The sequence below is a fragment of the Globicephala melas genome, chromosome 13 (genome assembly GCF_963455315.2).
Source record: "Globicephala melas chromosome 13, mGloMel1.2, whole genome shotgun sequence".
Taxonomy (NCBI): Eukaryota; Metazoa; Chordata; class Mammalia; order Artiodactyla; family Delphinidae; genus Globicephala; species Globicephala melas.
The window spans coordinates 78,269,906-78,297,890 of NC_083326.1; the positions used below are offsets into that span (position 1 = coordinate 78,269,906).

The 27,985-nt window shown below is 49.0% G+C and overlaps 1 protein-coding gene across 4 annotated transcripts in view; it reads right to left on the reverse strand.

The window, feature by feature from the left end:
* KSR2 (kinase suppressor of ras 2) overlaps positions 1-27,985 on the reverse strand; it is a 404,863-nt gene that overhangs the window by 63,455 nt on the left and 313,423 nt on the right. For all 4 annotated transcript variants that reach the window (XM_060310061.1, XM_060310063.1, XM_060310060.1 and 1 more), the window contains 6 exons: positions 26,817-26,884; positions 23,827-23,951; positions 13,914-14,082; positions 5,137-5,178; positions 4,414-4,486; positions 1,353-1,401 (listed from right to left, as the gene is read on the reverse strand). In XM_060310061.1, the coding sequence (XP_060166044.1) occupies positions 1,353-1,401; positions 4,414-4,486; positions 5,137-5,178; positions 13,914-14,082; positions 23,827-23,951; positions 26,817-26,884 (526 nt within the window). The remainder of the gene's footprint in view (positions 1-1,352; positions 1,402-4,413; positions 4,487-5,136; positions 5,179-13,913; positions 14,083-23,826; positions 23,952-26,816; positions 26,885-27,985) is intronic.

Sequence of the window (27,985 nt, forward strand, 5' to 3'; positions counted from 1 at the left end):
GAAATATGGGTACACCATACACCTACATATAACATGACAACCCTCGACATGGAGGGCCTTTGCTTCCCCAGGGAATTTGGAATTGAGGAGGCAGAAACTGAGAGATGTCAGAGCTACTCAGCACAGGCCAGAGGCTGGGGGTTCCTGTGCAGCTGAGATACAAGAGGGAGAGGTTGACAGAATGAGCCTAACACTCAGACCAAATGAGCTGGAATCTGGCTGCTGTGTGACCTTGGGCAAGTCACTTCACTTCTCTGGGCCTTCTTTTCCTCATCATAAAGTGGGGTTAATGACATCTGCCCCTGGGGGTGGTGTGAGGTTTTCAATAAGGTGAAGATCTGTTGAGTTCTTTGCACAGACCTGACCGCCTGTAGGAAACATCCACTGGGATGGCTTATAAAATGCAGATTCCTAGGCCCCGCCCAGATTTTCTGAACCAGAATGTCATAAGGCCAGGGCCAGGACTTTTCATTTTTACCCTGCACACCCACATGACTCAGGCACACTTAGACATGACCACTGCAACAGTTAGACACTCAAGGCCCAGGGACCTACCTTCGCAGCCTGGTGTCTGGGGGCACCTGGGGCTGCAGGGTCCTGCCCCTTGGGTTCTTTGGCTGGAATGGGGGGCAGCAGGTGCCTGAGCCGGGGGGATTTTCAGGGGCTTGGAGTCTGACAAGACAGCCGGAGAAGGCGGCCCCTTGGCTGGGTACAGGTCTTTCTGACCCCAAATCCGAGCAAGCTGTCTCCAACGGCACACTCAGGAGAAATGACCCAGGAAATACACCTTCTTCCACGGTCATTTTCCAACTACCACAATGGTTCCAGAAGAGGACATGATTTTCTCTGGAAACCCTGACTCCACTCCCTTCAGTTCAGGACAGACCAGCAGAGCCGAGGAGTCAGGGCTCTGGTTCTCACCCGAAGACTTCATTTATTCCTCCAGGGGCTCTGGCAGGTGGGAAGAAGCCCCAGAACATTCTCAACACCCCGCCAAGCCAGTGTCCCTGAGGCTCCTGTCTCCTCCTACCACATGTTCTTCAGAAAGCAGCGGGGCACATCCCCCTTGGTACTCACCCAGCCCTGAGCTGAATTTTCAACTAAGAACGCAAGTCACTTGCCAACTTCTGCACAACTAGCTTTTCCGTGATGCACACCATATAACGGCCCATTAGGCTCAGTGTCGGGAGGGGCCACCCGCTCGTTAGTCGTCCCGGAGTTAGAACAGCCATCAAACAGGGCCACTGCACCCCCAGCCCGCCCCAAGCCCTCTGCGTCATCAAAGACATCAGTCGGCTTTGCCAAGTGGGTAGCCCCTGGAAAAAGTTGCTTCATTGCTCTCCGGTTCTCACCTCTGAGGTTGGCTCCACTTCAATTTGAAGTAATGGATTTCCTTCCAAGCTTTAGAGAAAGAAAAATAAACGTGACCCTCAGGTGAAAAGATGGGTCCATGCATTGACCTGATCCATGTAAGAAATGTCTTAAAATGAGAAGTCCTCACCACCAAGCTTTTTTCTGCAAGTTCACTTCAATGCTTGTGTCTAGAATAATCCAAAACCTTGCCACCAAGGAGTGGTGTGCAAGGACATTGTCTTAAATAGATTTTCTGGCCTGCTCAGGGCTCATTTTTCTTTGTTGGTTTCCACTAATCTAGCAGTTTCCTTATAAACTGGCCTAAATGCCATGGATGGCAGGCTCCTTAGAGCTCTAGGTGTTTCCTAGGAGAGAATGAATCAGATCTCTACAGTTCTGAATCTTTTGGAAGGATCCTAGTGTTCATTTGGTTTTTTGCTCATTTATTCATTCATTCATTTGGTTAGAATTATGTGCCAGGAACAGTGCCAGACCTTTAGAGGGATACAGAGTTGAAACTGACACGGCTTCCTGACTTTAAGGAATATTTATATTACTGCTGTTGTGCAGAAAGGCTACAGGTAACAAGGGTTGAAAGTTAGGTATGTATTGAATAAATGGAGGGTGTGGACATTCCCAGGAGAGAGGATTACTGGATATATTTGACGGTTAGCCGTGTTTTGAGTTGCACCTTGCCAATCACGTTCAGAAGACATGTGCAGGGTGAGAATGGGGAGGAGGAAGCCAGACCGTACTGGCGTGGAAGACACAGGCGTGTGTGTGTGTGTGTGTGTGTGTGTGTGTGTGTGTGTGTGTGTGATTCATGCATATTCATGAGCTTGTGAGCTGCAGTTGTGTTCTGAGTACGGGAACAAGCTGGATATAGGTGCTGGGGGCACAATGTGAGTGTTAAGTGTCCACTGAGGACTGCGTGGCTATTATGGAATGTGCTCTGTGCAGGGGTTGTTCTGTGTGCGTGTGAGTTGGGTGTACATACTGGGGATGCTGGGGGAGGGGGCGTGCCATTCTTGACGGTGTAACTGGTGATGTATCGGGGATGTGTGGGCGTGTTGGAGCACATGGTATGTGATGGAGATGTGGGGCACCATATGTGTTAAAGGATTTTGGGGGAGTGGGTTTTTAGAGCAGAGGATGTGTTTACGGAGTGAGCTGGAACTGGTGGGAGGAAGGGATCACAATGGCCACCACACCCCCTTCCTACTTCCGCAGTGGAAGCTTAGCAGGTTCCCCCGACCCACCTCCTCATTTGAGGGAGACCTCCCCTATCTTGACCCTCAGACCTCACCCAGAAAGCTGCTGACCCTGCAGACAGAGTCAGTCCGCTTGCTGGAGGAGGAGTGGTGAGGGGGAGTCTGGAAGACTGTAAGAACTCAAAGAAGGAGAAAGAAGTAGCGTTTGCCATCCTATTAGCCAATAATTTACAGTACAGCTTGGGAAGGCGGAAACCACATCACAACAGCTGACATGCTGGAAACCTGACGCACTGGGGGGGATTTGGGTGGAACAAGGCAGCTGGAGTCCTTCCTCATGCCCAACAAAATGGACTGCTCGCCTCTGCTTGCATCAAGGCGTGATTACAGCAGCCGGGGCTACTTAATGATTTCCCTTCTGCAAAGAGTCAGTTCCCATCACTCCACGCACATTTAAGCAGATCGCAGGCACTTATGGACTCCGTTTTTCACTGGCACTCCCTGACTCTCAGTTAATAGCCTGGAGTTCATCTTGCACGAATTGTGGAATTGGTTCATGTGCAGCAGAGAAATGATCTGGAGCTAGATGTCAGCACAATATCCCTAGACAAGTTGCTCCTCCTTTGATTTCAGAAATGTACCATTTGGGTCTTTAATAAAGGCTATAACATGGGTCAGAAAGGATGGAGCAGCTAGGGTAGTCAGAAGGAAAACCAAGTAGGCAAAAATGTGAGTTGGGAAAGAAGTCAAATCAGAATTAGGTCCCTAGCATGCCCCAGACTTGGGTCACAACCAAAGAAGTTAAGGAAGGTGATTTCACTAGACCACCTGGAAAGAGGGTCTGTATCTTAAGGATTTTAAAGACACCACACACAAAGATGTTTGTTGCAGAGTTGTTTACAACAGTGAGGTATAGGAAGATGTAAGATCCAGCGGTAGGGAAATGGTTAAGGAAATTATTCTGCATCGATATGATATTTTACATTCATTAAAATCAATGTGTATGAAGAGCCCAGAATAATATGAAAAAATGTGATGTTATAGCATTAAGGGATAAACAGAGCAGGATGGAAATTGCATATACTGTGGATCACAAGTATGTAAAATATGAATAGAGCACACTTCTAAGAGTGGTGCAATTATAAGTGATTACTTTTCCTTTTTTTTTTATAGAATAGTCCAAATTTCGCAAAATTAGCTTATTTTATTTTTATAATGTTATAAACCAGGGATCAGCAAACTTGTTCTGCAAAGGGCCAGGTAGTAGATATTTTACACTTTGCAGGCCATATGGTGTCTGTTGCAACTACTCATCTCTGCTGTTGTAGTCTGAAAGCCTCCATAGACAGCACATTGTGAACAAATGGGCATGGCTGTGTTCCAATAAAACTTTATTTATAAAAATATGCTGAAAGTTGGATTTGTCCCATAGGCTGCAAGTTGCTGATCCCTGGTATAAACCTAAATTATCCTTTTTAAAAGGGGGATAATGATGTAGAATAATTGCCTTTTCATTAAGCTCCAGCTATTGCCTGGGGGAAGTGGTCTTTCTGATCATAGGAGGGTCTGGGGGTCTGAAGGAAGTGGTCTGGCCCCTGGAAATCACACTTGATCGGCAGGGCCAGGGACACAAGGCAGAAGTGACTCAAGGGGATGGGTACTGTCCCTCTCTTGGCCTGGGCTGTCACATACTCTCTCTCTTAGCTTGAGTTATTCCCTTGTCTCTATGGCCCTCTCATACTTCTCCCCCACCTCCCACCCCATCATTTCCAGGAGAAGGAGGAAAGAAGACATGACCCTGAGCAAACTGAAGGGCCAGGGCAGGGGAAAAGGTCTCTGTTCCACTTACATTGGATTCGAGGTCACCGGATGCAGGATGACCTGGGGCGCCCGGGTCGGCGTCTCTGGCACCGGCACCACATCTGAGAGTCAAAGATTAGACAGTAAGAAACCAAACTCGGGGTCCACAACCACCCCCAAAAGCCTGATTCCCAGGAGATGCTGGCAGCTGAGAACTTCTCACCAGACCATGAGTCCCTGGGGTTGCACAATCCCCTCTCTCCCTTCCCTGGCCACTTGGATTTACCTGCCTAGGTGCACGAGTGGTCTAGATGACATCCTGAACAAAGTTCCCCACTGTCACCTGGGGGCTGCCGGAGGCCCTAAGCCTCTGGCCTGAAGCACCCACTGGAACCTCCTCACTCCTGAGTCCCCTTTGGGATGATGAGGCTACTTGGTTTCATGTCTCCCAGTGCCCAATTCAAGCCCCTTTGACCATCTCTCCCCTGCCACGTGGTTCTAGACCCCTCCTCACCCTTGCCCATCCTTGCACTGCAGACCACCCACTCAGGCCTTCCTACTGTGCTCTGGGACCTCGTCGGTGCCATTGTGCCCTTGGACCCTGCACCCTTCCTCCTCCACCTCCATAGCCAGTCGCCAGCCTGTGGTCTGGGGATTCCACCCCATCCTCTCGGGGCTCCTTCACCCCGGCAACATTCGCCTCCATCCCCTCCAGCAGCTGCCACGCCTCAGAGAGCTTGCTCGGGAGGAACTGAGCTCACATGAAACTCACCTGGGAAAATGAACTGCTGCCTGTATTTGTAGTAGTGGGACGCTTGCGAAAGAAAGAAAACATCACAGTGAGCGCTGCCCTGGGTGGGCCCTTCAGGTAACAAATGGGGCTCCTGCAGCCACCTGTGGTTCTCTGCCCGCCCCTGAGGTTTCCAGACTTCTGCAGACACCCCAAATTCCAAGGGACTGAGAACATGTGTAAAGAAGCCAGAAACATCCAAGCCAACCCTCCCACTGACACTCCCTGAAAACAGAGCACCCCAACTCAGACAGCCATCCTGAGCATCTCTGTTAAATGTGTAAATGTGTGAGGACACACATATACAGAGAGAAAAGTCTCTAAAGCCATAATCTAACACAGTAATCTTCCCCTTCTGGCAGAGCGATGACAGTGGCTTAAAAAAAATCTTTTATGATCACAATAAGGTATCACCTCACAACTGTTGGGATGGCTATTATCAAAAAGACAAGAAATAACAAGTGTTGGTAAAGATGTAAAGGAAAGGAAACCCTTGTGCATTGTTGATGGGAATGTAAATTGGTAGAGCCACTATAGAAAACAGTATGGGGGTTCCTAAAAATATTAAAATTAGAACTACCATATGATTCAGTGATTCCATTTCTGGGTATATATCCGAAGGAAAAGACATCACTATCCCAAAGACATGGAAACAACCTAAGTCCCCATCAACAGACAAATGGATAAAGAATACACACACACACACACACACACACACACACACACACATATACACACAATTGAAAACTATTCAGCCATAATAAAGAATGAAATCTTGTCATTTGTGACAACATGGGTGGACCTAGAGGGTATTATGCTAAGTGAAATAAGTCAGAGAGAGAAAGACAAACAGTATGATCTCACTTACATGTAGAATCTATAAAAAAACAAACTCATGGAAACAGAGATCAGATCTGTGATTGCCAGAAGTGGGGAATGGGGATAGGAGAATTGGGTGAAGGTGGTCAAAAGGTACAAACGTCTAGTTATAAGACAAATAAGTCCTGGGGATGTGATGTACAGCATGGCGACTGTAATTAACAATACTGTATCGTCTATTTGAAAGATGCTAAGAGAGTAGATCTTAAAAGTTCTCATCACAAGGAAAAACAATTGATAACTATGTGAGGTGATGGATGTTATTTTGCAACAGATACATATATCAAATCATTATATCCTTAAACTTATACAATGTTATATGTCAACTGTGTCTCAATAAAACTGGAAAAAGTCCTTTATGTGTTTCTTGTGTTTTTCCAATTTGCTGCATTGAGCATTGCATTAGTTTTCTTATGGCTGCTGTAATAACTTACCATAAACTGGATGGCTTAAAACAGTACAACTTTATCCTCTTCGAGTTCTGGAGGTCAGAAGTCTAAAAACAGTTGTAAGGGGCTAAATGAAGGTGTTGGCAGGACTGATTCTTTCTGGAGGCTCCAAAGGAGAATCACTCCTTGCCTTTTCCAGCTGTAGAGCCTGCCTGTATTTCTTGGATCACAGTCCCATCACCCCCATCTCTGCTTCCGTCCCGACATCGCCTTCTACTGTCTTTGACCTTCTCATCTCGCTCTCATAAGGATCCTCGTGATTGCATTTCGAGTCCACCCAGATAATCCAGGGTAATCTTTCCACCTCAAGATCCTTAATTTAGTAACAGCTGCAAAGGTCTTTTTATCCGTATAAAGTAACATATTCACAGAACCCAGGATTAGAGCGTGGTCCTCTCTGGGGGACCATTATTCTGCCTACCACAGGCATTAATTAATTTCCATATTTAGGGAAAAATCATATAAAAGAAACTTCCTCAAATTCACTGCTCGTTCTCTTACAATTCAGTTTACTTCCAGTCTGTTCACTGGAGGCCAGTTGTTCTGGACATCCCCAAGGTTTCCAATGTTATCACTATTCCAGTAGGGTGGAGGGCCTGGACCAGGGAGTACAAGCGGTGTCAGGGGTGGGGGACAGGTCACACAGAGTTTTATATCCTCAAGTAAAGGCAGTGAGCAGGGATGGGATCAGATATGAGTCTGAGTTGGTGAATATACTTCCGGAAACAGTTCTACTCATTCAGCGACAAGCTGGCTCACCAAGAATTAGTAGTGGTTCCAAGCCTGGAGTCTGGAAGCTGATCCTGTCGGGCTGAATTCTTGTTCTTCCTTGAATGCTTATAAAAGCTTCAGCAACTCTCTCCAAGTCTCAGTTTCCAGATGTGTAAAATGGGGATAATAAAAATCTCTCCTTCATAGGGCTGAGCTCATCATGACATGAGATAAGAGGGCATAGAACGTGCAGAATCAGGATCAGCTGCGATGCATAAGCCCATCTCTTTCTAAGCTCTCTTAACTAACAGATGAGAATGCTTTATAATTCATAGACAGTCAGATGGTTTCAAAGGGCGAAGTCATTAGCTGCCCCTGAGGGTGCAGTTGATTTATAAATTCCCCCTGGGATGGACAGCAAGTCCTGGCATCTCAGGATGCCAAGCACCTGGTTTGGTGCCTTGCACCCCGTGGGTAAGCTGCTCACGTTTGTTCAATTACTCAACTCTCTTTTAGCACAGCAATTCCCAAATACCTCAGCTAGCTGGAATTGAAATGGATGCTTTTTTTTTTTTTTTCGGTACGCGGGCCTCTCACTGCTGTGGCCTCTCCCGTTGCGGAGCACAGGCTCCGGACGCGCAGGCTCAGCGGCCATGGCTCACGGGCCCAGCCGCTCTGTGGCATGTGGGATCCTCCCGGACCGGGACACGAACCCGTGTCCCCTGCATCGGCAGGTGGACTCTCAACCACTGCGCCACCAGGGAAGCCCATGGATGCATTTTTGATTCTGGAAGATGAAGTGCCTGGGCTGGGAAGCAACTCATTCAAGGTTACAGAACAAAGCTTTAAAAGAAATCCAACCTCCATGATGTCAGGGATCTTTCTTCCATTAGATTACTTAGGTTTTTTCATTGCAGGCAGACACTTTGTTAGTCAACAAGGGGCTAAAATTAAAAGAAGAAAAACTACCTGGGATTGTCAAGAGACTTAGTTGATCTCTTCCCTCCCCAACTGGGACCGAGGATTCAGTGTCTGCAGAAGAGGTTAGCTGGCAGTTAAGTGTTCTTTTAAGGAGGCGGGGCTGGTGATGGAGAGAAGGCACCACTCTGAGACGGGACAGGTGTCAGGCAATGCGACACCTGGCAAAGGCCTCCACGCTCAGAGCCAACCTCTGCCTGGACCCCTTCAAGTGCCTGATAACAGCTCGGTCCTGACGGCCGAAAGGGAGAGAGTCTTGGCCAGAGGAGGAGGGAAAGGGCGCTGTGAGTCCTGCCTGTTCTTCTTGCTGATGACGGACACCAGCGAGAAGCAGGTCCGAGGGGCAGCAGATGAACCCGAGTGGCTCCTGGCTCTCTGGCGTCAAAGAGGACCCAGGAACTGGGAGGCTGCAGATGACCAGAGGTCAGAGAGACAAGCAGGCCACTTTGAAGGCTCTTCCACTCTGAAGCCCCCATTCCCTCCCTATGGGCTCCCCAGAGAGCAGCCTGAGTGGTCATCTGAAAGGAAGGATCTAGAAGGAAAGAAGAAAGATCAAAATATCCCCTGCCTAAACCTTGCAACGGCCTCTCCTTGTGTCTTAAATAAAATCTACATTCCTGCCAAGCCCTACAAGGCCCTGCCAGGCTCAGCCCTGCAGCTCTGAGTCTTGCTTGGTGCCTTGTTTATGGCACTCCAGCCACCGGGACATTTTTTTCCCAGCTCTTTCCCGTGGCAGGAGCTTTGCATGTGTTCCCCTCTCTTTGCCTGGACAACTCCCCACCAGCCCTCTCTGGCCAGTCTTCAGAACTCAGCTGCCTCTGACCTTTCAACCTAAACTTGTTCTCTTCTTGAATTTGCTCATAGCACTGTTCTTTCCCTTCACAGCACTTATCACAACTTATAATCCTATTTTCATGTGGATGTTTGCTCGGCTAACACCTGTCTCTCCCACTAAGCTATAAACTCCATGAGAACAGAGACTGTGACAGGCAGAATGATGCCCTCTCCCCCACCCCCATCCCTAAGATGGCCATATCTTAGCCACTGGAACCCGTGAATATGTTACCTTACATGGCAAAAGGGACTTTGCAGATGTGAAGAAGTTAAGGATCTTGAGATGAGGAGATTATCCTGGATTCTCTGGGTGAACCCTAAACATAATCACAAGGGTCCTTACGAGAGGGAGGCAGGAGGATCCAAGTCAGAGAGAATCACAGGAGATGTGATAACAGAGGCAGAGGCTGCAGTGATGCGAGGCCATGAGCAAAGGAATGCAGGCAGCCTCTAGAAGCCGGGAAAAGGCAAGGAAATGGATTCCTTCCTAGAACCTCCAAAAGAAACCAGCTCCGCAAACTCCTTGATTTTGAGCCCAGTGAAACTGATTTTGGACTTCTGACCTCCATAACCATAAGATACTAAATTTCTGCTGCTTTAAGCCTCTAAGCTCGTGGTGATTTGCTACAGCAGCAACGGCAAACTTTTACAGGGCATTTCTGGTTTGTGCCTTGCCCCATACGTGGTGCCTTGTACAGTACCTGGTATGTAGTAGATGCTTAATAAATACCCGTTAAGGATATCGGAATGGATGAATGCAGTCTGAGGGCCAGAAGACAGTTTAAAGGAAAAAAAAAAGAAAAACAACTTGCAGCTCTGGGCAGTGCCTCAAGTCACTCGTTCACTCACTCATTCAGCAAACATCTAATCAGTGCCTTGAGCAGTGGGCACTGTGATGGGCTTTGGGCGCAGAGGGGTGGATGAAGCAGACTAGTTTCCTAGTCTCATGGAGCTGATGTTCTGAGGCAGGAGACAGACACTAAACATGGCACTAGATTACGCCCAAGAAGGAAGGCATTTGAACACTCCAGCCTCTAAAACCCACACGATAGTCCCTCACAAAGCCCCTTCATGTACCTTCCCACATCAAATGTCACACAAGCCTGCAAGTTAGACCCACTTTACAGATGAGAAACTGAGATCTAAACGGGGCCAGTGCCATACTCAAGGCCACAGAGGTGGGAAGGGGCAAATCTGGGATCCAAATGTAGCCCTCTTGACTCCATCCTACACTGTGCCATGTCCAACATAGCACCAGGCTTCTTAAGGGAGTGGCGGAAAACAAGGAGGTCCAGCCGACCAGCAGAGCACAATCGCAAATCCCACCAAGCCCGTGGGTGCCCTGAGGTTAGCAAATGAGCCAAATGACCATTAACCGCACAGCCTGTTTTAGAGAAAGAATATTCTAGATCAATCAATGCCAGGGACATTTTTATGCCTAGGCATTAGCTTGAATAGTCTTCAGAAAACTCAACATCTGGCAGGCAACCAGGGCCAAAGCTCCTTTTCCCATCAACAGAGGCTCACAGTCTAGAGTATAACAGGTGACCAGGGCCTCGTATGAACAGAACAGATGCCTGTCACCCTGGGGGAATTTTGCGAAAACTGCCTAAGACAGAGGGAAGGTCTGGCGGCCCTTCTGGAGGGTCCTATTTTGTTTTCCCTGTCGACATTGCATTTTATTGTTATTATTCAATTATAAAACGGGTGCATATTCCTTGCTCTTATATACATTACAGAAGTGCATAAAAGAAAATTCCTTTTCTTAGAACACCTGCCATGAAGTCTTGCAGACATCTGTGTACATATACAAACATACATATACACACACACATTTAAGCATACATATACAAATATATAAAACCATGTTACAATAAATAGGATGTTATTATACCCGTTGCTTTGCACATCACTTATTTTCCACTTAAAAGATATTGTGGATATCTTTCCATGTCAGGATATTTACAAAGAGCTACTCCATTCTTTTTAAGGGTGGCTGAGTATTTGGTTATATAGATATATTAGCGTATTCAAACACTCCCCTCCTGATGGGCATTTGGGTTGAGTCCAAATTTTTTACTGTTGCCATGAAATCCTTACATACAGATCCCCATGCCCTTTGCAAACATTTCTGTATATAAATTCTTAAAAGTGATTTTGCTGGTCCAAGGAATGTACCTTTGAAACTTCGACAGTCAATGCTAAATTACCTAACCCCAAAGTTTAATTTGATTCTTACTCCCAATACCATGGTACATGGGGATTTCATCTTTATTTCCACAATTCTAGTTAGGCCCGGATTACTTACCACTGGTAGCCACGGTAATTTGCTATTCCTGTGTTTATCTAATAATAATGAAAATAGCTCACCTTTGTTGAGCTCTTTGACAAGACAGGTGCTCTGCTAAGCTCTGTACATATATGGTAACGCTTAGCCCTTCGAGGATTCTACAGAGTAGGTACTATCATTATCCCCATTGTACAGACGAGGGAACAGAGGCACAGAGAGGCAAGCAGTTTGTTCAGCATCACACAGTTGTTAAGTGACGGAGCTGGGATTTGAACCCAAGCAGCCTGGCTCCAGAACCCACACTCTTAACTGCTGTTCTAAAGCGCCTTCCCCCAAAGGACCCCTTAGCCCACTCCCCAAAGAGGGTCAGGACAGTGTTGGGACCTGCCATGGAGCGGATGCAGATCCACTGGCAGGCGAGCACTGCAACTTGGCCAAGGCCCCTCCCTGGGGCTCTGACGGAAGGGACAAAGGAACAGATGGAACAGTGACCACCCCTGGTGAGTCAGGTCTCTTGTTTAAAGATGCCGGCAGTCTTCTGGAGATGAAAAGAGCTGTGGTGCTTTGAGGCGTGGTTCTCCCTTAAGAGGTTCTTTCCCGCCCCTGCTACCCTCACCCATAAACAAGTAGCAAACAGTTACTGGGAAAATAGCCCTAAGTGTGTGTCTTGGGTGGCAGGTGGTACAGCTCTAGGAAAGGACCCAGCCCCTCCCTCCAGAAATTGGGGGGTCATGGGGTGTCAAAGGGCCTTTTTTCCATTCCCCTCCTTCCAGAGAAGTGGCAATGGCTCGGGGTGCTGGTGGGAACCCTCAGTCTACGGAAATGCTGGGCAATTGTTGCCTTGTTGACTCGGGGGCACTTACTGACTCCCGTTATGGTCCTTGCTGGCTGCCAGGTGAGTGGCCCTCACACCACAGGTATGAGGCTGCCTCGGGCTTGGACTTAACCAAAAAATTTCCATGATGCAAGTTTTAAAACACACTCTATCCCTTTGGACACAGCCCAGATCAAAGCAGTGTGGGCAGGTGACTTGATCAGCTTGTCCTCAGTGGGTGGTTGTATCTGGGCGTTGTCCAGATGTGGGGTTGGGTCTTCGTTCGTTTCCCAGATATTCTCTCACGGCTGGTTAGGCTTGCAGGTGTGACTTGTGGCTACAGATCTGGGATATTTTCCCCCTGCATGAAGCTCGCTGGCTCAGGAGGAAATCAGCCCCTAGCCCAGCACTGTCTGGTGGAACTTTCTGCAATGGTGGGAAATGTTCTATACCTGTGCTGTCCAGTATGGCAGCCACTAACCACATGTGGCTTGCAAGCATTGAAATGTGGCTAGTGTGACTGAGGAATTAAAATTTTAATTATATTTAATTTTAATTCATTTAATTTTTTTTTAATTTACTTATTTTATTTATTTATTTTTGGCTGCAGTGGGTCTTCGTTGCTGCGTGCGGTCTTTGGTGAGCGGGGACTTCTCTTCGTTGCAGTGCGCGGCCTTCTCGTTGCAGTGGCTTCTCTTGTTGCGGAGCACAGGCTCTAGGCGCACAGGCTTCAGTAGTTGTGGCACGCAGGCTCAGTAGTTGTGGCTCGGGGGCTCTAGAGCACAGGCTCAGTAGTTGTGGTGCACAGGCTTAGTTGCTCCGCGGCATGTGAGATCTCCCCGGACCAGGGCTCGAACCCGTGTCCCCTGCATTGGCAGGTGGATTCTTCACCACTGCGCCACCAGGGAAGCCCTAATTAGTTTAAATTTAAACAGCCATGCATGACTAGTGGGTACCATGTTGAACAACACAGACCTAGACTTTGCTCCCAACTGGCCAAGCCAGACCTCATCCCGCCAGCCTCTGTCTTGACGTCAGCTATGATGCTGCCAATATGGCTGAACTGGAAATGTCCTTGGGGCCCTAGAACGGCAAGTGGGCTGGGCCGGGCCCCGGAAGGGGTAGGAAGACTCTTAGGTCTGGCCTGCCTAGGAGCAGAGAGAGAGCCCTTTCTTAAGTCCGAGAAGCCAAATCATCACATGACGGCCTCTCCACCATCTCACAGCCCAGCACATAGTCTCAGGTCAGCAGCCGAGTGCCCTGGAGTTTGTGAGCTGTAAGACCCTCTGGGTCCTCTCGTCCACCTATATCCTTTCAGAGATGAGAAAACTGAAGTCAGAGGTCACAGGTCAGGGACATGAGAGAGCTGGATACGGAATATCGGACGCCAGCCCGCTCATTCAGAGCCCTGTCCTGATGTCTGGGGTAGGACTCAGAATGCAGCCCTGTTGCCAGTTTCAACTGATTTAGCTCATAAGACAACGGCCAGCTCCAGAGCCAATGGCTCCCCCTGTGACTCAGACTTAGGTGGAGACCCTGGGTTGCTGCTTCCCAAAAGACTGAGTCTCTAAGAGTCCCTTTACCTCTCTGAGCCTCTGTTTCCTCATCTGTAAAATGGAGCTGATTGTACTTACGTTATGGCTACTCTAAAGATCAAATAAGGTAATATGTAGCAACTGCCCTGCATATGGTAAGACTCAATCCATATGCTCCCAGCTCATTGCCTTTACGCATGGACTAGTCCGGAAATGGCTCTGGCACGAACCCAGAGCTCCCCCCTGTAGCTTCCCAAGCATGGAGGTACCTGGCAGGTTGAGGTTCTTCTGCTGCCTTGTGCACTGCGGAGAAGGGTGTAGGGGAGAAGGCGGCGTGGCACTGGGAGGGAGCGGGGGCGCTGGCGAGGAGGGCGTGGAGGACGTTGTGGACGAGGGATTGCTGCTAGAGTCTGGCTGGTAAGGAACAGGGATATGGTCCTGCAGGAAGAAAGTAGGGCAGGGGGCAGGGGCCGACAGAGAGGCAGAGACACAGCAGTGAGAGTGGGTTGCACAGGAAGAGACCCCACCCTAGCATCCACAGCATCTCTTCCGTTTTCCTCAACCACCAGATCCTTCCAAAGTCCCCCCACCTGCTTCATCATCCCCACCAGGTTGCATCCAGCTGCGGATGGGACAGCTTCTGGGGTCAAATTCCTGCCCACTGCTTGGAGCCCGGACTGAAAGGTTACCACATAATGAAAGCTATGTAGGCGACAGTCACGCTCCCTGCGCCTCTTTGATTTTGGAAAGTCCCACGCAGAGGTGCCCAGAGTGTTCTTCCCATCCTAACGCCTCGCATCCTGAGTGTTTATTAAAGAATCAACAGCCTGACAGCTCAAGAGAGAGTGTGAGAGCAAGCCTGCAGCAACTTCCCTTGCATCTCAGTTGGAACCAGCAATGCCTCTTCCGGCCCTTGAAACTGCTCTAAAGTCAAGAGGAAGATAGAATCCGTGTGTGCACCCTCAGAATGGCGCTGGTCAGGGATTTTGAAATGAGATCATCCTGGATTTGGGCGTGGGGGGCATTAAATCCAATGTCAAGTGTCCTTATAAGAAACAGAAAAGGAAAGACACACAGAGGAAAAGGCGATTTGATGACAGGGGTAGACAGGAGACTGATGCTTCTAGAAGCCAAGAAATGCCAAGGATTGCTGGAGCCACCGAAAGTAAGGAGAGAGGCATGGAATGGATTCTCCCTCAGAGTCTCCAGAAAGAACCAACCCTGCCGACACCTCGATCTCAGACTTCTGCACTCCAGACTGTGAGAGAACGTCTTTTGTCTTAGCTAATCAGTTTGTGGTAATTTGTCTTAGCTACCCAGCATCCCCAGCAAACTCTTACAAGCAGAAACCAGAGTGAGGCAAAGGCAGATTCAAAATCCCATGGCCACCTCTTCCCCCCGCATCCTGAACAAAATGCTTAACCTCGCCATTCCTCAGTTTTGCCCTCTGTAAAATGGGAATAACACTAGCAAACCTCAGCATCCCAGAAAAGGGGTTCCTGCCTCTCAAAGCCTGCAGAGATAAGAGCTCTCCGGGGAACCTTAATCTGTTCACTCACAGGACATGGATCACTTGGTCCCTGCATTACTCAGAGGCCCACCGTTCAGCTTGGCTCCAGGTGCCCAAGGATGGTTTTGTGTGATCTGGTTATTAGTCAACAGGTGTGCTTACCTGCCAAACTCCAGAGCTGGTGTGGCAAACACCAACCAGCATATGAGGGCGGGGAGTGTGGGGTGGGGAACGGACATTCCCCATCTGGATGCCCAGTGGCATCCCATGCTCAACCGGTGCTGTGCACGTCCCCCTCCCAGAGTCCACCCCACTCCCACGCGGTCACACTGCCTCCACATCAGTGACTTCCCCTCTGGGAGCTTCAGTCTCTCCCTGTCCTTCATGTGGGCGAAGAACACTCACTGTGTGTGGATCTGTTGCGAAGTTTAACTAAGGTCATGTATGTACCTACGCCCTGAGCACTGCGCTGAGGCACTTTGCTATCAACAAACGGTAGCGATTATATTGATGACGGCGTTTACTCTTGCAATTAAGCTTTTTATTTGAGATAACTGCAGATTTGCATGTAGTTCCAGGAAATAATAGAGGGATCCCATGCATTCTTACTTAGTTTTTTCCAAGGATAACACCTTGCAGAACTATGGTACAATATCATGACCCGGACACTGAATCGATACAGTCAAGATACAGAACAGTTCCACCCCCAGAAGGGGCCCTCGTGTTGCCCTTTTCTAACCACACCCACTGCCCCCTCTCTCCTCACCACCCCTCCCTCCCATCTTTTATCCCTGGCACCGCTACCCTATTCTCCATTGCTATAATTTTGTCATTTCAAGAATGTTCTATAAATTGAATCCTATAGTATGTAACCTTTTGGGATTGGCTTTTTCCACTCAGAACAGTTCTCTGGAGAGTCATCCAAGTTATTGCATGCATCGATGGACTGTTCCTTTTTATTGCTGAGTGGTATTTCATGGTGTGGATGTACCACAGTTTATTTGATCAACCGTCCATTGCAGGACAGCTAGGTTGTTATCCTCTGTGGCTCTTGTGGATCAAACTCCTACAAACATTCCTTGGACAAAGTACTCCTGATTCCAGGCAAGGTCATGCTTTGGTTCATTCCAGCCACCTTCCACGCAAGACCCCCTTGGAGGTAATTCTGATCTGATTTTAGTAGAAAGGCATCAGGAAGCCAGCCTTCTCATTCTATCCTAATTTATCTAATGGTAACTAAATTTTAATGGCAATGGACATGTTAGTATAAGGAATAATATGACAGTGACATGCAGGCTAAGATTTATGTGGTTGGGCTGTGAAGGCCCCATACAGCCCAATGGGGCACAGGAGGTTTTTAAAGGAAGTTAGGGACTGTTCGTGTCAGTAGAGGGACAAGGGGAAATGAAGGTCAGGCATCTATCCATCCTATCAACACTCTTCTTTGAACTTCTACTCACAGATTGGCAAATTTCAAGATGTTTCCATAGACGCTCTGCAAAAAGTCATTATATCAGTTAAAAAAAGTATAAAGGTTTGTACTAAAAACAGCATCCCGTTAGGAGGAACTGGCATATAGACTGTGCTCCAACGACACAGCATGTTTGATGAAAACGTTGGTCCACGATGTACACATTCAGGCTTGACCTGGGCTTACGTCACTTCCTCTTCTCTCATCCCTACAATGACTGCCTTAGTTGCATCAAATGGTCGGTCCACAGTTCCCAACGCAAACCAGGCTATTTCACATCTCCAAGGCTTGGGACATGTTGTTATTTCTACTTGGAATATCTGCCCCGCCTTGTCCAGTCTGCCTGGAAGATGCCTATTCTTTCCTCAAAGCCCAGCTCAGACCGGCCCTCCTCTGAGAAGTTCCCCTGACCTCCCACTCCACCAGGTCAGCACATTGCTCGCTCCTGGTTCCAGCCCTCCTGGTACTAGCCCTGCCTGGTACTAGCTCGCTCCTGGTACTAGCGCTGCCTGGTACTAGCTCGCTCTTGGTTCCAGCCCTCCTGGTACTAGCCCTGCCTGGTGCTAGCTCACTTCTGGTACTAGCCCTGCCTGGTACTAGCTCACTCCTGGTACTAGCGCTGCCTGGTACTAGCTCGCTCCTGGTTCCAGCCCTCCTGGTACTAGCCCTGCCTGGTACTAGCTCACTTCTGGTACTAGCCCCGCCTGGTACTAGCTCACTTCTGGTACTAGCCCTGCCTGGTACTAGCTCACTTCTGGTACTAGCCCTGCCTGGTTCCAGCCCTCCTGGTACTAGCCGTGCCTGGTACTAGCTCGCTCCTGGTACTAGCGCTGCCTGGTACTAGCTCACTCCTGGTACTAGCCCTGCCTGGTACTAGCTCACTCCTGGTACTAGCCCTGCCTGGTGCTAGCTCACTTCTGGTACTAGCCCTGCCTGGTACTAGCTCACTTCTGGTACTAGCCCTGCCTGGTTCCAGCCCTCCTGGTACTAGCCGTGCCTGGTACTAGCTCGCTCCTGGTACTAGCGCTGCCTGGTACTAGCTCACTCCTGGTACTAGCCCTGCCTGGTACTAGCTCACTCCTGGTACTAGCCCTGCCTGGTGCTAGCTCACTTCTGGTACTAGCCCTGCCTGGTACTAGCTCGCTCCTGGTTCCAGCCCTCCTGGTACTAGCCCTGCCTGGTACTAGCTCACTTCTGGTACTAGCTCTGCCTGGTACTAGCTCGCTCCTGGTTCCAGCCCTCCTGGTACTAGCCCTGCCTGGTACTAGCTCACTCCTGGTACTAGCCCTGCCTGGTACTAGCTCGCTCCTGGTACTAGCGCTGCCTGGTACTAGCTCGCTCCTGGTACTGGCCCCAGCTTCCGTTGATACTTCAACACAGTCACTTCTCGGCTTACTTATCTGTCTCATCCTCGAGGCTAGAAGCTCCCTATTCTCAGAACTTAGCAATATGCCAGGAACAGTGTGGTCCCTCGAAAAATGTGTGATAGAGGAAGGAACAAAGAAAGAAATGAAGAGAGGGAGGGAGAAGGAGAAGGAGAGAGGTAAGGAGGAAAAGGTTTATCTCCTCGTACGAGACAGTGTCTTATTCATCTTGGCATCTGCAGAACTTAGCACAGAAACAAAAACATAGGAGGTGGCTAATAAATGTGATATGAATCAATGAATGGAAAGGAAGGAGGGATGGAAGGAGAGATGAAGGGAGGGAGGGAAGCAGGAGCTGCTCTTATGAAGGAAACAGTTATGGCAGGAATTCAGTCTTTCTCACGTCCGAGGCTCAGGGCTGATGTGAATCACCAGCATCGGCAAAGAGAAAGCTGCATGTGGTGCCCACGTTGCCCAGCAGAACTGCTGAACAGGATGGGAAATTCCTTCCTCGGGCCAGACCCAGACCTGTGCCCCAATGGGAGCAGCAGCTGGAGGTTGTCTTCCAGCAGAGGGAAACTCAAACTCTACCTGATCATGAAGGGCAGGACTAATGGCATAATTTCTCTTTCTGAGTGCAGTTTAGATGTGGAAACATCCTTCAGAGACCATCCAGTCCCACCCCTTTGTGCTACAGATGGGGACGCCGAGACACAGACATGGGATGTGACTTGCTGGAGTCATACAGAGGGTTAGTGGCCCAGGTCCCCATCTCCAGCCCAGAAGCAGAAACAGAAGGTCGAACCAAGTAATAAGAAACTCGCATCTGACTCTGAGAATCAAACAGAAGCATGTTCACCTCCCAGGTTCCCCCTTCACCCAGCTGTGCACTGATTTGAACATGCCAATGATAGTAACTCTCTCTCCCGTGGTCCCCACCCTCCAACCCAACAGACTCTCCTAAACAGCCATCCTTGTCTTGTGACTGCCATAGCCCACTCCCAACTCAAGACCATAGGTCAGGGTGTCATGACAGCTGGTCAGTGACCTATGGTGTGGAATAAACAGAGCAGGGCCAAGAGGAAGAACAGTGGAAAGCAGAGCAAAGGTGGAGCAGAGATGAGGTTCCCGGGAACAGAAGAGCCACGACAGGCCAGAAAACAAACGGGCTGAGGTTACAGGGAGTAGGAAGTCTACGGCCACAGAAGCAGTGATGGAGACAAAAGACGAGAGGAGAGGATGGGGAGACCGGTCAACAGCACCAGACCAGAGGGCACCCACAAATAGCTGAGCCACCGTCATGATGGGGGGCCAGAACAGTGACCCATGGTCTTGCTGAGGGTCCAAGCAGCTGGCCTGAGCACAAGCCTGTCCTCCATGTCCAGTTTCATGAGACCTAGCTCCTCAACTGTGATTCCCCTTTCTCTTCTTGCCCCGTGTCCATCCTTCCCATAGACAACTCCCTGTGCTGAGCTGGCCGAGGTGAGCCTGTTCCTTGCAACCAACTGTAAAGGAGAGCCAGCACGTAGCCACTTCATAGCCTGAGAAAACCATTATTCAAAAAGAGTCATGTACTACAATGTTCATTGCAGTTCTATTTACAATAGCCCAGAGATGGAAACAACCTAAGTGCCCATCATCGGATGAATGGATAAAGAAGATGTGGCACATATATACAATGGAATGTTACTCAGCCATAAAAAGAAACGAAATTGAGCTATTTGTAATGAGGTGGATAGACCTGGAGTCTGTCATACAGAGTGAAGTAAGTCAGAAAGAGAAAGACAAATACCGTATGCTAACACATATATATGGAATTTAAGAAAAAAAAATGTCATGAAGAACCTAGGGGTAAGACAGGAATAAAGACACAGACCTACTGGAGAACGGACTTGAGGATATGGGGAGGGGGAAGGGTAAGCTGGGACGAAGCGAGAGAGAGGCATGGACATATATACACTACCAAACGTAAAATAGATAGCTAGTGGGAAGCAGCCGCATGGCACAGGGAGATCAGCTCGGTGATTTGTGACCACCTAGAGGGGTGGGATAGGGAGGGTGGGAGGGAGGGAGATGCAAGAGGGAAGAGATATGGGAACATATGTATATGTATAACTGATTCACGTTGTTATAAAGCAGAAACTAACACACCATTGTAAAGCAATTATACTCCAATAAAGATGTTAAAAAAAATAAAAAAAGCTTCCCTGCAGTGGGCAGATCTTCGGCTCCGGACACCCCTGCAGGTGGGACCTTTGATGCCTTGGTGCGGAAGCACAAACACTGTAGACTGTTCCCCTCAGGAGCGGCAGATGCTGCTGCTGCTTCTCCTCCATCCTCCCCACCCTCCTCCTTCCTCTTCTTTCTTCTTCCTGTTCTTGCTTCTCCTCCCTCTTCCTCTTTCTCCTCTTCCCCCTCCTCCTCGTCTGTCTTCTTCATCACCAAGCTCTGCCATGGCCTGAGGATCCAGTGTTGGGACTAAACTCCTGACATATAACACACGGCATCAACTCCTCTCCACAACTCCAGTACCATCTACTATTATAATGCCCACTTTACAGAGGGGAAAGCAAAGGCGGAAGGATCTTGCTCTGGTCACAGAGCATATGAAGAAACTGAGTTTCAAGCCCAGACCTTCTGACTCCAAAATGCACACTCAAATCATTTTGCTGGGTGAACAAGCTGGGCTCTTATGAACCTGGACTGACAGAGCTAGACAAGAGAAGAGACAGAGAGCAATGAAAAGGAAATCTGCAGATCAAATTGGCTCAGAAATCTATTGCACTAACCACATCATCGCCTGACAGAAAGAATCTGCGTGAAGCCAGTGAGAAGAGAAAGAGGGGAAACAATAACCCAGCTCTCTGATAGCTCCTGTCCACCTTCATGTCAAAGCCACTTTCTAAATAGAGGTTAATTTATTTCTCTTATCAAATGCTCCTGCTGGCAGACAAGCAGAACAATGTCACAGTCACCGATCTGTCTGTCCCATCTGACACCAAGAGGCTCGTTGCGTCTGTAAAGCCAGAGAGAAAGGTCTCGAGACGGCTCTGAGCCATTCGCCCCTCAAGAGGTCACAAAGGACAGGATGGTTATAGGTGTGCCCGGTTACTTCCCAGGAGCCTCACCATTCAAGCCCCTTAAGCACCCCAGCCCCAGCGGCGGGGAGACCTACATCTTTCACAAATAACAAAGGAAAAGCAGACTCAGCCGGACATTATTATTGGAAGCCCAAGATTTAAGCTGATAAAAATAACTAGAATCTCCTGTGTGCTTGCCATGTGCCAGGAACCTCTCTTAAGTGCTTTATGTTGATTATTTCATTTCATCCCCACAATAACTCTCTGGGGTTCGTGCTCTGTTTGCTTACCGGGGACATTTTCAAAAACGGTCACAAATTCCTTGGATTCTTCCCATTGACAAGTGAGATCACGCCTCCTCCCCTTAATTCTGAGTAGGCTTGTGACTGCTTCCATCGGTAGAGTGCAGCAGAACTGACACTGCCAGCCCTTGGCTAGAGACAAGCCAAGACAATGCACGGGCTTTTATATTGCTAGGTTATAAAAAGCCTTTGCAGCTTCCACCTTGTTTGCTAGGACAGTTGCTGTTCGAGCCCTGAGGTGCCATGTAAGAAGCCTGACTGCCCTGAAGCAGCCATATTGTGAGGAAGCCCAAGCCACAAGGCAAGACCACGTGTAGTTGCCCCCGATGAGTCTCTGTTGAGCTCAGCCTTTGACTCATCCCAGCACCAGATATGTGAGTGAAGGAGCCTCTCGATCAGGGGTTGGCCAACTTTTTCTTGAAATGGCTAAACCATCCTGTGGTTTAGGCTCTGTGAGCCAAGCGGTCTTTGTTGTAACTACTCAATTCTGCCCTTGAAGCATGAAAGCAGCCATAGAAAATATGGGTGTGGCTTGTGCCAGTATAATTTATTTCCCAAAAACAGGCAGCGGGCTAGATTTGGCCTGTAAACCATAGTCTGCCAATCCCTGTTCTGGATGATTCCAGTCCCCAGCTGCGTGAGCTTTTCGCAGCTGGACATCATGAAGCAGAGACAAACCATCCCCACTGTACCCCTTTCCCAATCCCTGACCCTGATCCCCATGAGCATAATTAAAGAGCTGTTGGCGTCCATCACTAAGTTTGAGGTCGTTTGTTTATACAGCAGTGGGTAACTGGAACACGCCCATTTTACACACAGGAAAGCTGAGGCTCAGCGAGAAGTTCAGTTACTTGCCCGGAGTCTCAGAGTGAGTAAGTGGAGGCCCCAAGACTGGCTGCCAGGTCTGCCTGACTTCAGGGGCCAAGCTGCATCATCAAGTCCTGAGACAATGCCACAAGGAGACAGATGGTGAATGACTGAGATCCAGTAGTAAGAACGGTGGGTGACAGCATGAGAGAGAAAGGACATATGGGCTTTGTTGGGGAGGTCTGGAAAGGGAGGTCGGAGATGGAGGAAGGGACCAAATTGTGCATGGCCTTGCAGGCTGCAGTGAGGAGTATGATTTGTTTCCTCCACGCAACAGAAAGTCACGGGATGGTTTTTAAGCAGAGGGTGGTGTGATTCAAATTACATTCATTAAGAATCACTCTGTCGTGGGGAGGGGGAAGGGGAGGCTGGGACGAAGTGAGAGTGGCATGGACATATATACACTACCAAATGTCAAATAGATAGCTGGTGGGAAGCAGCTGCATAGCACAGGGAGATCAGCTCGGTGCTTTGTGACCACCTGTGGGGGGGGGGATTAGGGAGGGTGGGAGGGCAATGCAAGAGGGAGGAGATATGGGGATATGTGTATATGTATAGCTGATTCACTTTGTTATAAAGCAGAAACTAACACACCATTGTAAAGCAATTATACTCCAATAAAGATGTTAAAAAAAAAGTAAGAAAAAAAAAAAAGAATCATTCTGGCTGCTGTGTGGAGAGTGGATCGGGGAGGGAGAAAGGCCCTCTCCAGCCTTATGCAGAGAAGGGAGAGTATGCCTTGCCGGCGAGAGGTCACACGGCCACCATGACACTCATCTGGGTCCTGAACACAGGCTGGTGACTTCCCACACGCTTGGATTGACCCGCATTTTATCCACCTTCCAGACAGTGCACGGAGGCACCGTAGGGCTTGAGAAATCACCTGTTGGCTTATGTTACCTTCGCTCCTTCCGTGAGGTTGGAAGTGTCCCTGGGATTGCTTTGGTGCTCTTCCACCAACAGACCAAACAAAGGACATGGAAATCACACTGGAAGTTTCCAGGCCACATTGGCAAGAAAGAGGCACAGAGAAGCCCGCTGCTGACCACCGTCTGAGGACCAGCCTGAAGCCGACCAGGCTAGCTAGGGCTCGGAGCCTGTGGTCCCCACACAGATCCATCCACCCGGTCTCCAGCAGGAGCTCAGAAACAGACTCTTGTCCCTTAGTGGCTGGATTCAACAGATGCGTGAGAAAGCACAGAACCACCTGCGAAGCTCATCCTGGCAAACGATGAAACATCTCAGAGGAAAGAGGGCGGAGTCTGCACCACGAAGGACCCCCTCTCAGGCTCTCCTCCCATCCCTACTGTGCCCCCGTCAACACGCTCCTTCGTTCTCATTGCCAGGTGCCCTCTCTCTAAATTGGGTAGATTTCTGGCACACTCACTCTGCACTGATGGCTGGATGCCCCCCAGACATTTCTAGACACAAACCACACAGAATGAGGAGAGCCTAGGTGGGCTGGGAAGTAAGGGCAGTGCTCCCAGATCAATCTGCCGAGTCCTGTTCAAGAACCTTCCTCCCTCCTGCCCCTTGTCTGGCAGCGGCAGCCCCAGCATGCCCCTTCCCAACAGAACTCCAGTCTCACCTTGTTGATTTTGTTGGTTTTAGGGAGCGTCTGGCTGATGTGCAGGTCCGAATACCGGGGTGGCTTTCGTAGAGGGTTGTTGATGTCACACGGAACGGACTCTGTCCGGACTAACCTTGCTGGATCCGTAGGGGTAAAAACAGTGATGTGGGAATTTAAGTACCGCTTTTGCTCTGTACTGTCACGTCAGGAGAGCAGAGCTCTGACCCCACCTCAAAGGCCCACCCCCAAGACTGGAAGGGAATTCCCTAAAAATGATAGCCACTGTGTTATGTCATGATACTGGGACACTTTTCCCACTATCTGTGTTCTCTGTGGTTTCTAAAATGTTTGTGTTGTCGATGTATGGCTTTTGACGATGAAAAATTATTACAATGAAACTGAAGCTATCGGAGTTTTTTTCTCCAATACCACAATTGTTTCACATTGGCGTTCATTTCAGAATTAAACCTCCTTTGAAAGACAAGCGGCTCCTGATTTCTCAGGGGCTGTCATCAGTCAACAAGCTCATTGTGGCCATCTGTCCCTCCCGCATCTAAGCTGGGTGTGAGGATCATCTTGGGCCACCTGTGGGATTTCTCAGGCCCGCGCAGTCTGTAGCAGGTCAAAATACATCTGTGCTAAACAAGGTCACCATGGATCCCTGAAGGAAAGTCTCAGCTTCCCAGCTTCCCCTTTGCATCATCCCTAAAGGCACAAAGCTGGGCACACAGGCGATGCTAAATAAATGTGTCCTGATCCAAACCACATCACCTGAGCCCCTCTCCCTGTTACTTACTATTTACAGGGACCACTGGGAGGGGCAGAGCAAGAAGCTTGCATTCAAATGTGATGCCTGGTAATGTTACTTGTTAGCTGTTTTTTATTGTGGGGCTGGGGGTGTTCGTGGAAAAGTTAAAGCTTTGGACTGACCCAGGGGTTTAATTTCTCTCTTAAGCCTGGGCTCCCGTCACCATGGAAACCAACTATATTTTCAACTTCCTACCAAAGGGGGGTGGGTAGAACAAGAAGCTGGTGGACCTCTGGCAAGTTCCGTCTGCTTCATGTGTACAGGGGCCTGCCGCCTTTGAGTAAAGGGGGCATCCTGAAGGTGGGTGGGAGGGAGCCCTTCTTCCGATGTCAATGTCTGAGAGTGGGTCGCTTCCCAGCAGGCTGGTCCTGGTCTCCATGCGGGAGTCGGGCTCCAGCAGAGACCACAGTGGAGGGGAGTCCGGTGGGAGGCGATTTCCTCGACAAGGTTGACCCAAGACAAGGGCTCAGGAGTGGTGAGAATTCAGGTTTAAAATAGCCTCACGGCGTGTATACAGTTGTTCAAGGAACAGATGGTTCTTAATTAAGGATATGAGGTGGGAAGGGGCAAGAGAAAGGAGCTGAAGACTTTTCCTTCTCTTGCAATCTTCTCTCCTCGTGGAGGAAAGCGATGCAAAGATCATCGAAAACCGATGGCCCGTTGGCTCTGGAAGACGTGCCAGCACTTTTTGACAGCAATCTACCTCCTTCTTTAAGTTTCCCTTGGGTTCATTCAAGACCAGGGTAGAGTCCCCTGAGCCTACACTGACCCGAGGCCGGAAGGGCTGGGAGGGGTGGCGGAGGACGAGGATTAGCGAGTTGTATTCCCCAAAGTTGGCACTAGGCCTCCATCCAACCTATAGGTGGGGGGTGGCAGGGAGGACGCCAGCAAGAATTTTAACAATCTTAACAAGTTGTTAACATTTAAAAGTAAGTATACGGCACATGAAACTATTGGGGCTTTTCTTTGAAACATGAGAAACGGTACGATGCAGGTCCACACTGCTGGAGTGGCCATCCTCTCTGGACGGCGCCTGGCTTTCTCTCCACTTTGCACGGCCCCGCCTGGCCAGCGGCTCTCATTTAGGGTACGTGGCAGGCATCTGAGTTTGCAGCTTCTCCTCTAGAGCAGTGCTTCTTTAAAGCGTAGAGAAGTTGCCAGTAGAAGCTGTTTAAAATGCACGATCTGGAGTGAGGCCAGAAGTTGTGCATTTCTAACAAGCTCCCGGGCGATTCCCGTGTTGCCGCTGGCCCACATACCACCACTGCAAGAGCAAGCGTCTGCACTAGTGACGTCCAGTAGAACTTTCTGCAATGATGAATGTGTTCTGTATCTGTACTCTCCAGTATGGAGCCCCTGAAATGTGGCTGGTGTGACAGAGTAACTACGTTTTAATTTTTATTTCATTGTAATACATCTAAATTTAAATAGCCAGATATGGCTGGTAGCTACTGTATTGAACAGCACAGGCCTACAGGATCCTCCGGTGGATGAAGTGCAGTGTGGATAATGGAGTCTGGGAATAACTACCCCACAGGCCAAGAACTGGGGGAACTATTTTGAAAGCTGGAATGCGAGGCCTCCAACTGAATCCCTAGCAGACAGGGAAAAGCCTTTCCTTCTCATTAAACTGGTCTTGCTCTTGCCTGGTAGGAGGCTGGTAGTGGCTTCCCAGAGGTAGCAGCTGGCTCCCTGCCTAGACAGGTTGGCCCAGACACTCCCGGGGCCCCAGGAGATGGAACACAGATGGCCCAAACCAACAGGCCCGAGCAAGCCCCCTCCCTATGCCTACTTCTGCAGGGCCAAATGACCGAGTCTGAAGAGCACATAACGGAAAAACACTCAGCTAGGACTCTTTTCAAGTGGGAAGGGAAAGGAATGGGATTGGGGGAAAGAGAGGAGAGTAAAAATTAGGAAAGAGGACACGAATGAGAGAAAAAGACTTAGGGAGGGGTCGATGAATCTGAGGGCTAAAGGATCAGAGAGACCAGAATGGGGACAAAGAATAGGGAGAACAGGCATGGGAGGTGGATTAAAGAGACAGACGTCGGGAGGAAGGGTGTCAGAGGGAAAGAAATGAGACAGGCAAGGATCAAGGGTCAAGGGGTATCCAGAGGTGAGCTGGATGGGACCGCTATCTCAGAAGGCCTGCAGGAGCCCCCCCGCCCCAACCCCAGGGCAGAAAGTGTTAAATACTTACCTCCTCGCTGGATGATCAGGAGATGACAGGGTGGGGCTTCTTTGGTGCATTTGTTGTGGCACTTTAACCTGAGAGAGAGAAAGAGCGAGAAGGATGGATGGACGGATAGATGGATGAATGGATGGATGTTTAGATGGACTGGTGGATGGATGGATGGGTGGATGTATGGTTGGGTAGATGGATGGGTGGATGGGACACACCAATGGTTCAGAAAGTTCTGGGCACTGTGGATACCAAGACATGAGACGAGATAGGGCAGCTACTGCAAAGGCATACCCTTGGAACCTAGGAACTTAACTCTGGAGAGAGTTTGCTGCCATCCCACACTCACGGGTCAGTCCTGGGTCGTCCAAGAGTTGGTAGCAACTGTCTCACCAACAGTGCCCACTTGGACTTCATGCTTTGAAAGACATTGTTATCTATCAGTCTATGTTCATCATCATCATCGTCATCCTTCAGTCCTAATAATCATCACCAACTTACTCGAAGACTCATTTGCCAGGCACTGCACTAACATTCTATAGACGCTATATCATTAGATCTTTATAACACCGTCATGAAATAGGTATTATTATTCTTCCCATTTTACAGATGGAAAAACTGAGATTAACTGACTTGTCCTGGCAGAAACCCTGGGTCAGTGGTGCCAGAGGTGGCATCATTTTTTCTTAAAGGCTCATGCTATAGGAGACAGCCAACCAAGGCTTCCAATTAGGATGAGATCAGTAACAGGTATTAAGTTTTAGAGGTATTAAGTTTAAGAGTTTAGAGTCAAAATGTCTTCCTTTGAGACAAATCCAAGATGTCACCTTGCTCGTCCCCATACCGTTGTCAGACTTCAAAAGGGTACTGTGACCTTGCTCTATCCTTTTCTTTTGGAATTTTACATCTGCAGGGTGGATACACACTGCAGCAGGTGCTGTCAGTGCTCCATGCATATCCTTTTGGATTTCCTTACTATTTCTGTGTGCACCAGCTTAACTTCCAATGGCCAACATCTTTGCCAGAAGGCTACCCTCAGCCTGCTTAGGGGTTTATTATCAAAGTACTCTACACAGAGAAGTGGGACCTTTAGATGTGTCCTCCACTCTCTTCCCCTCTAGGGATTTGACAGATATCTTTAATGGAATGGTTTGGACGCCCAGACATGGACTTGACATTGACTCAGT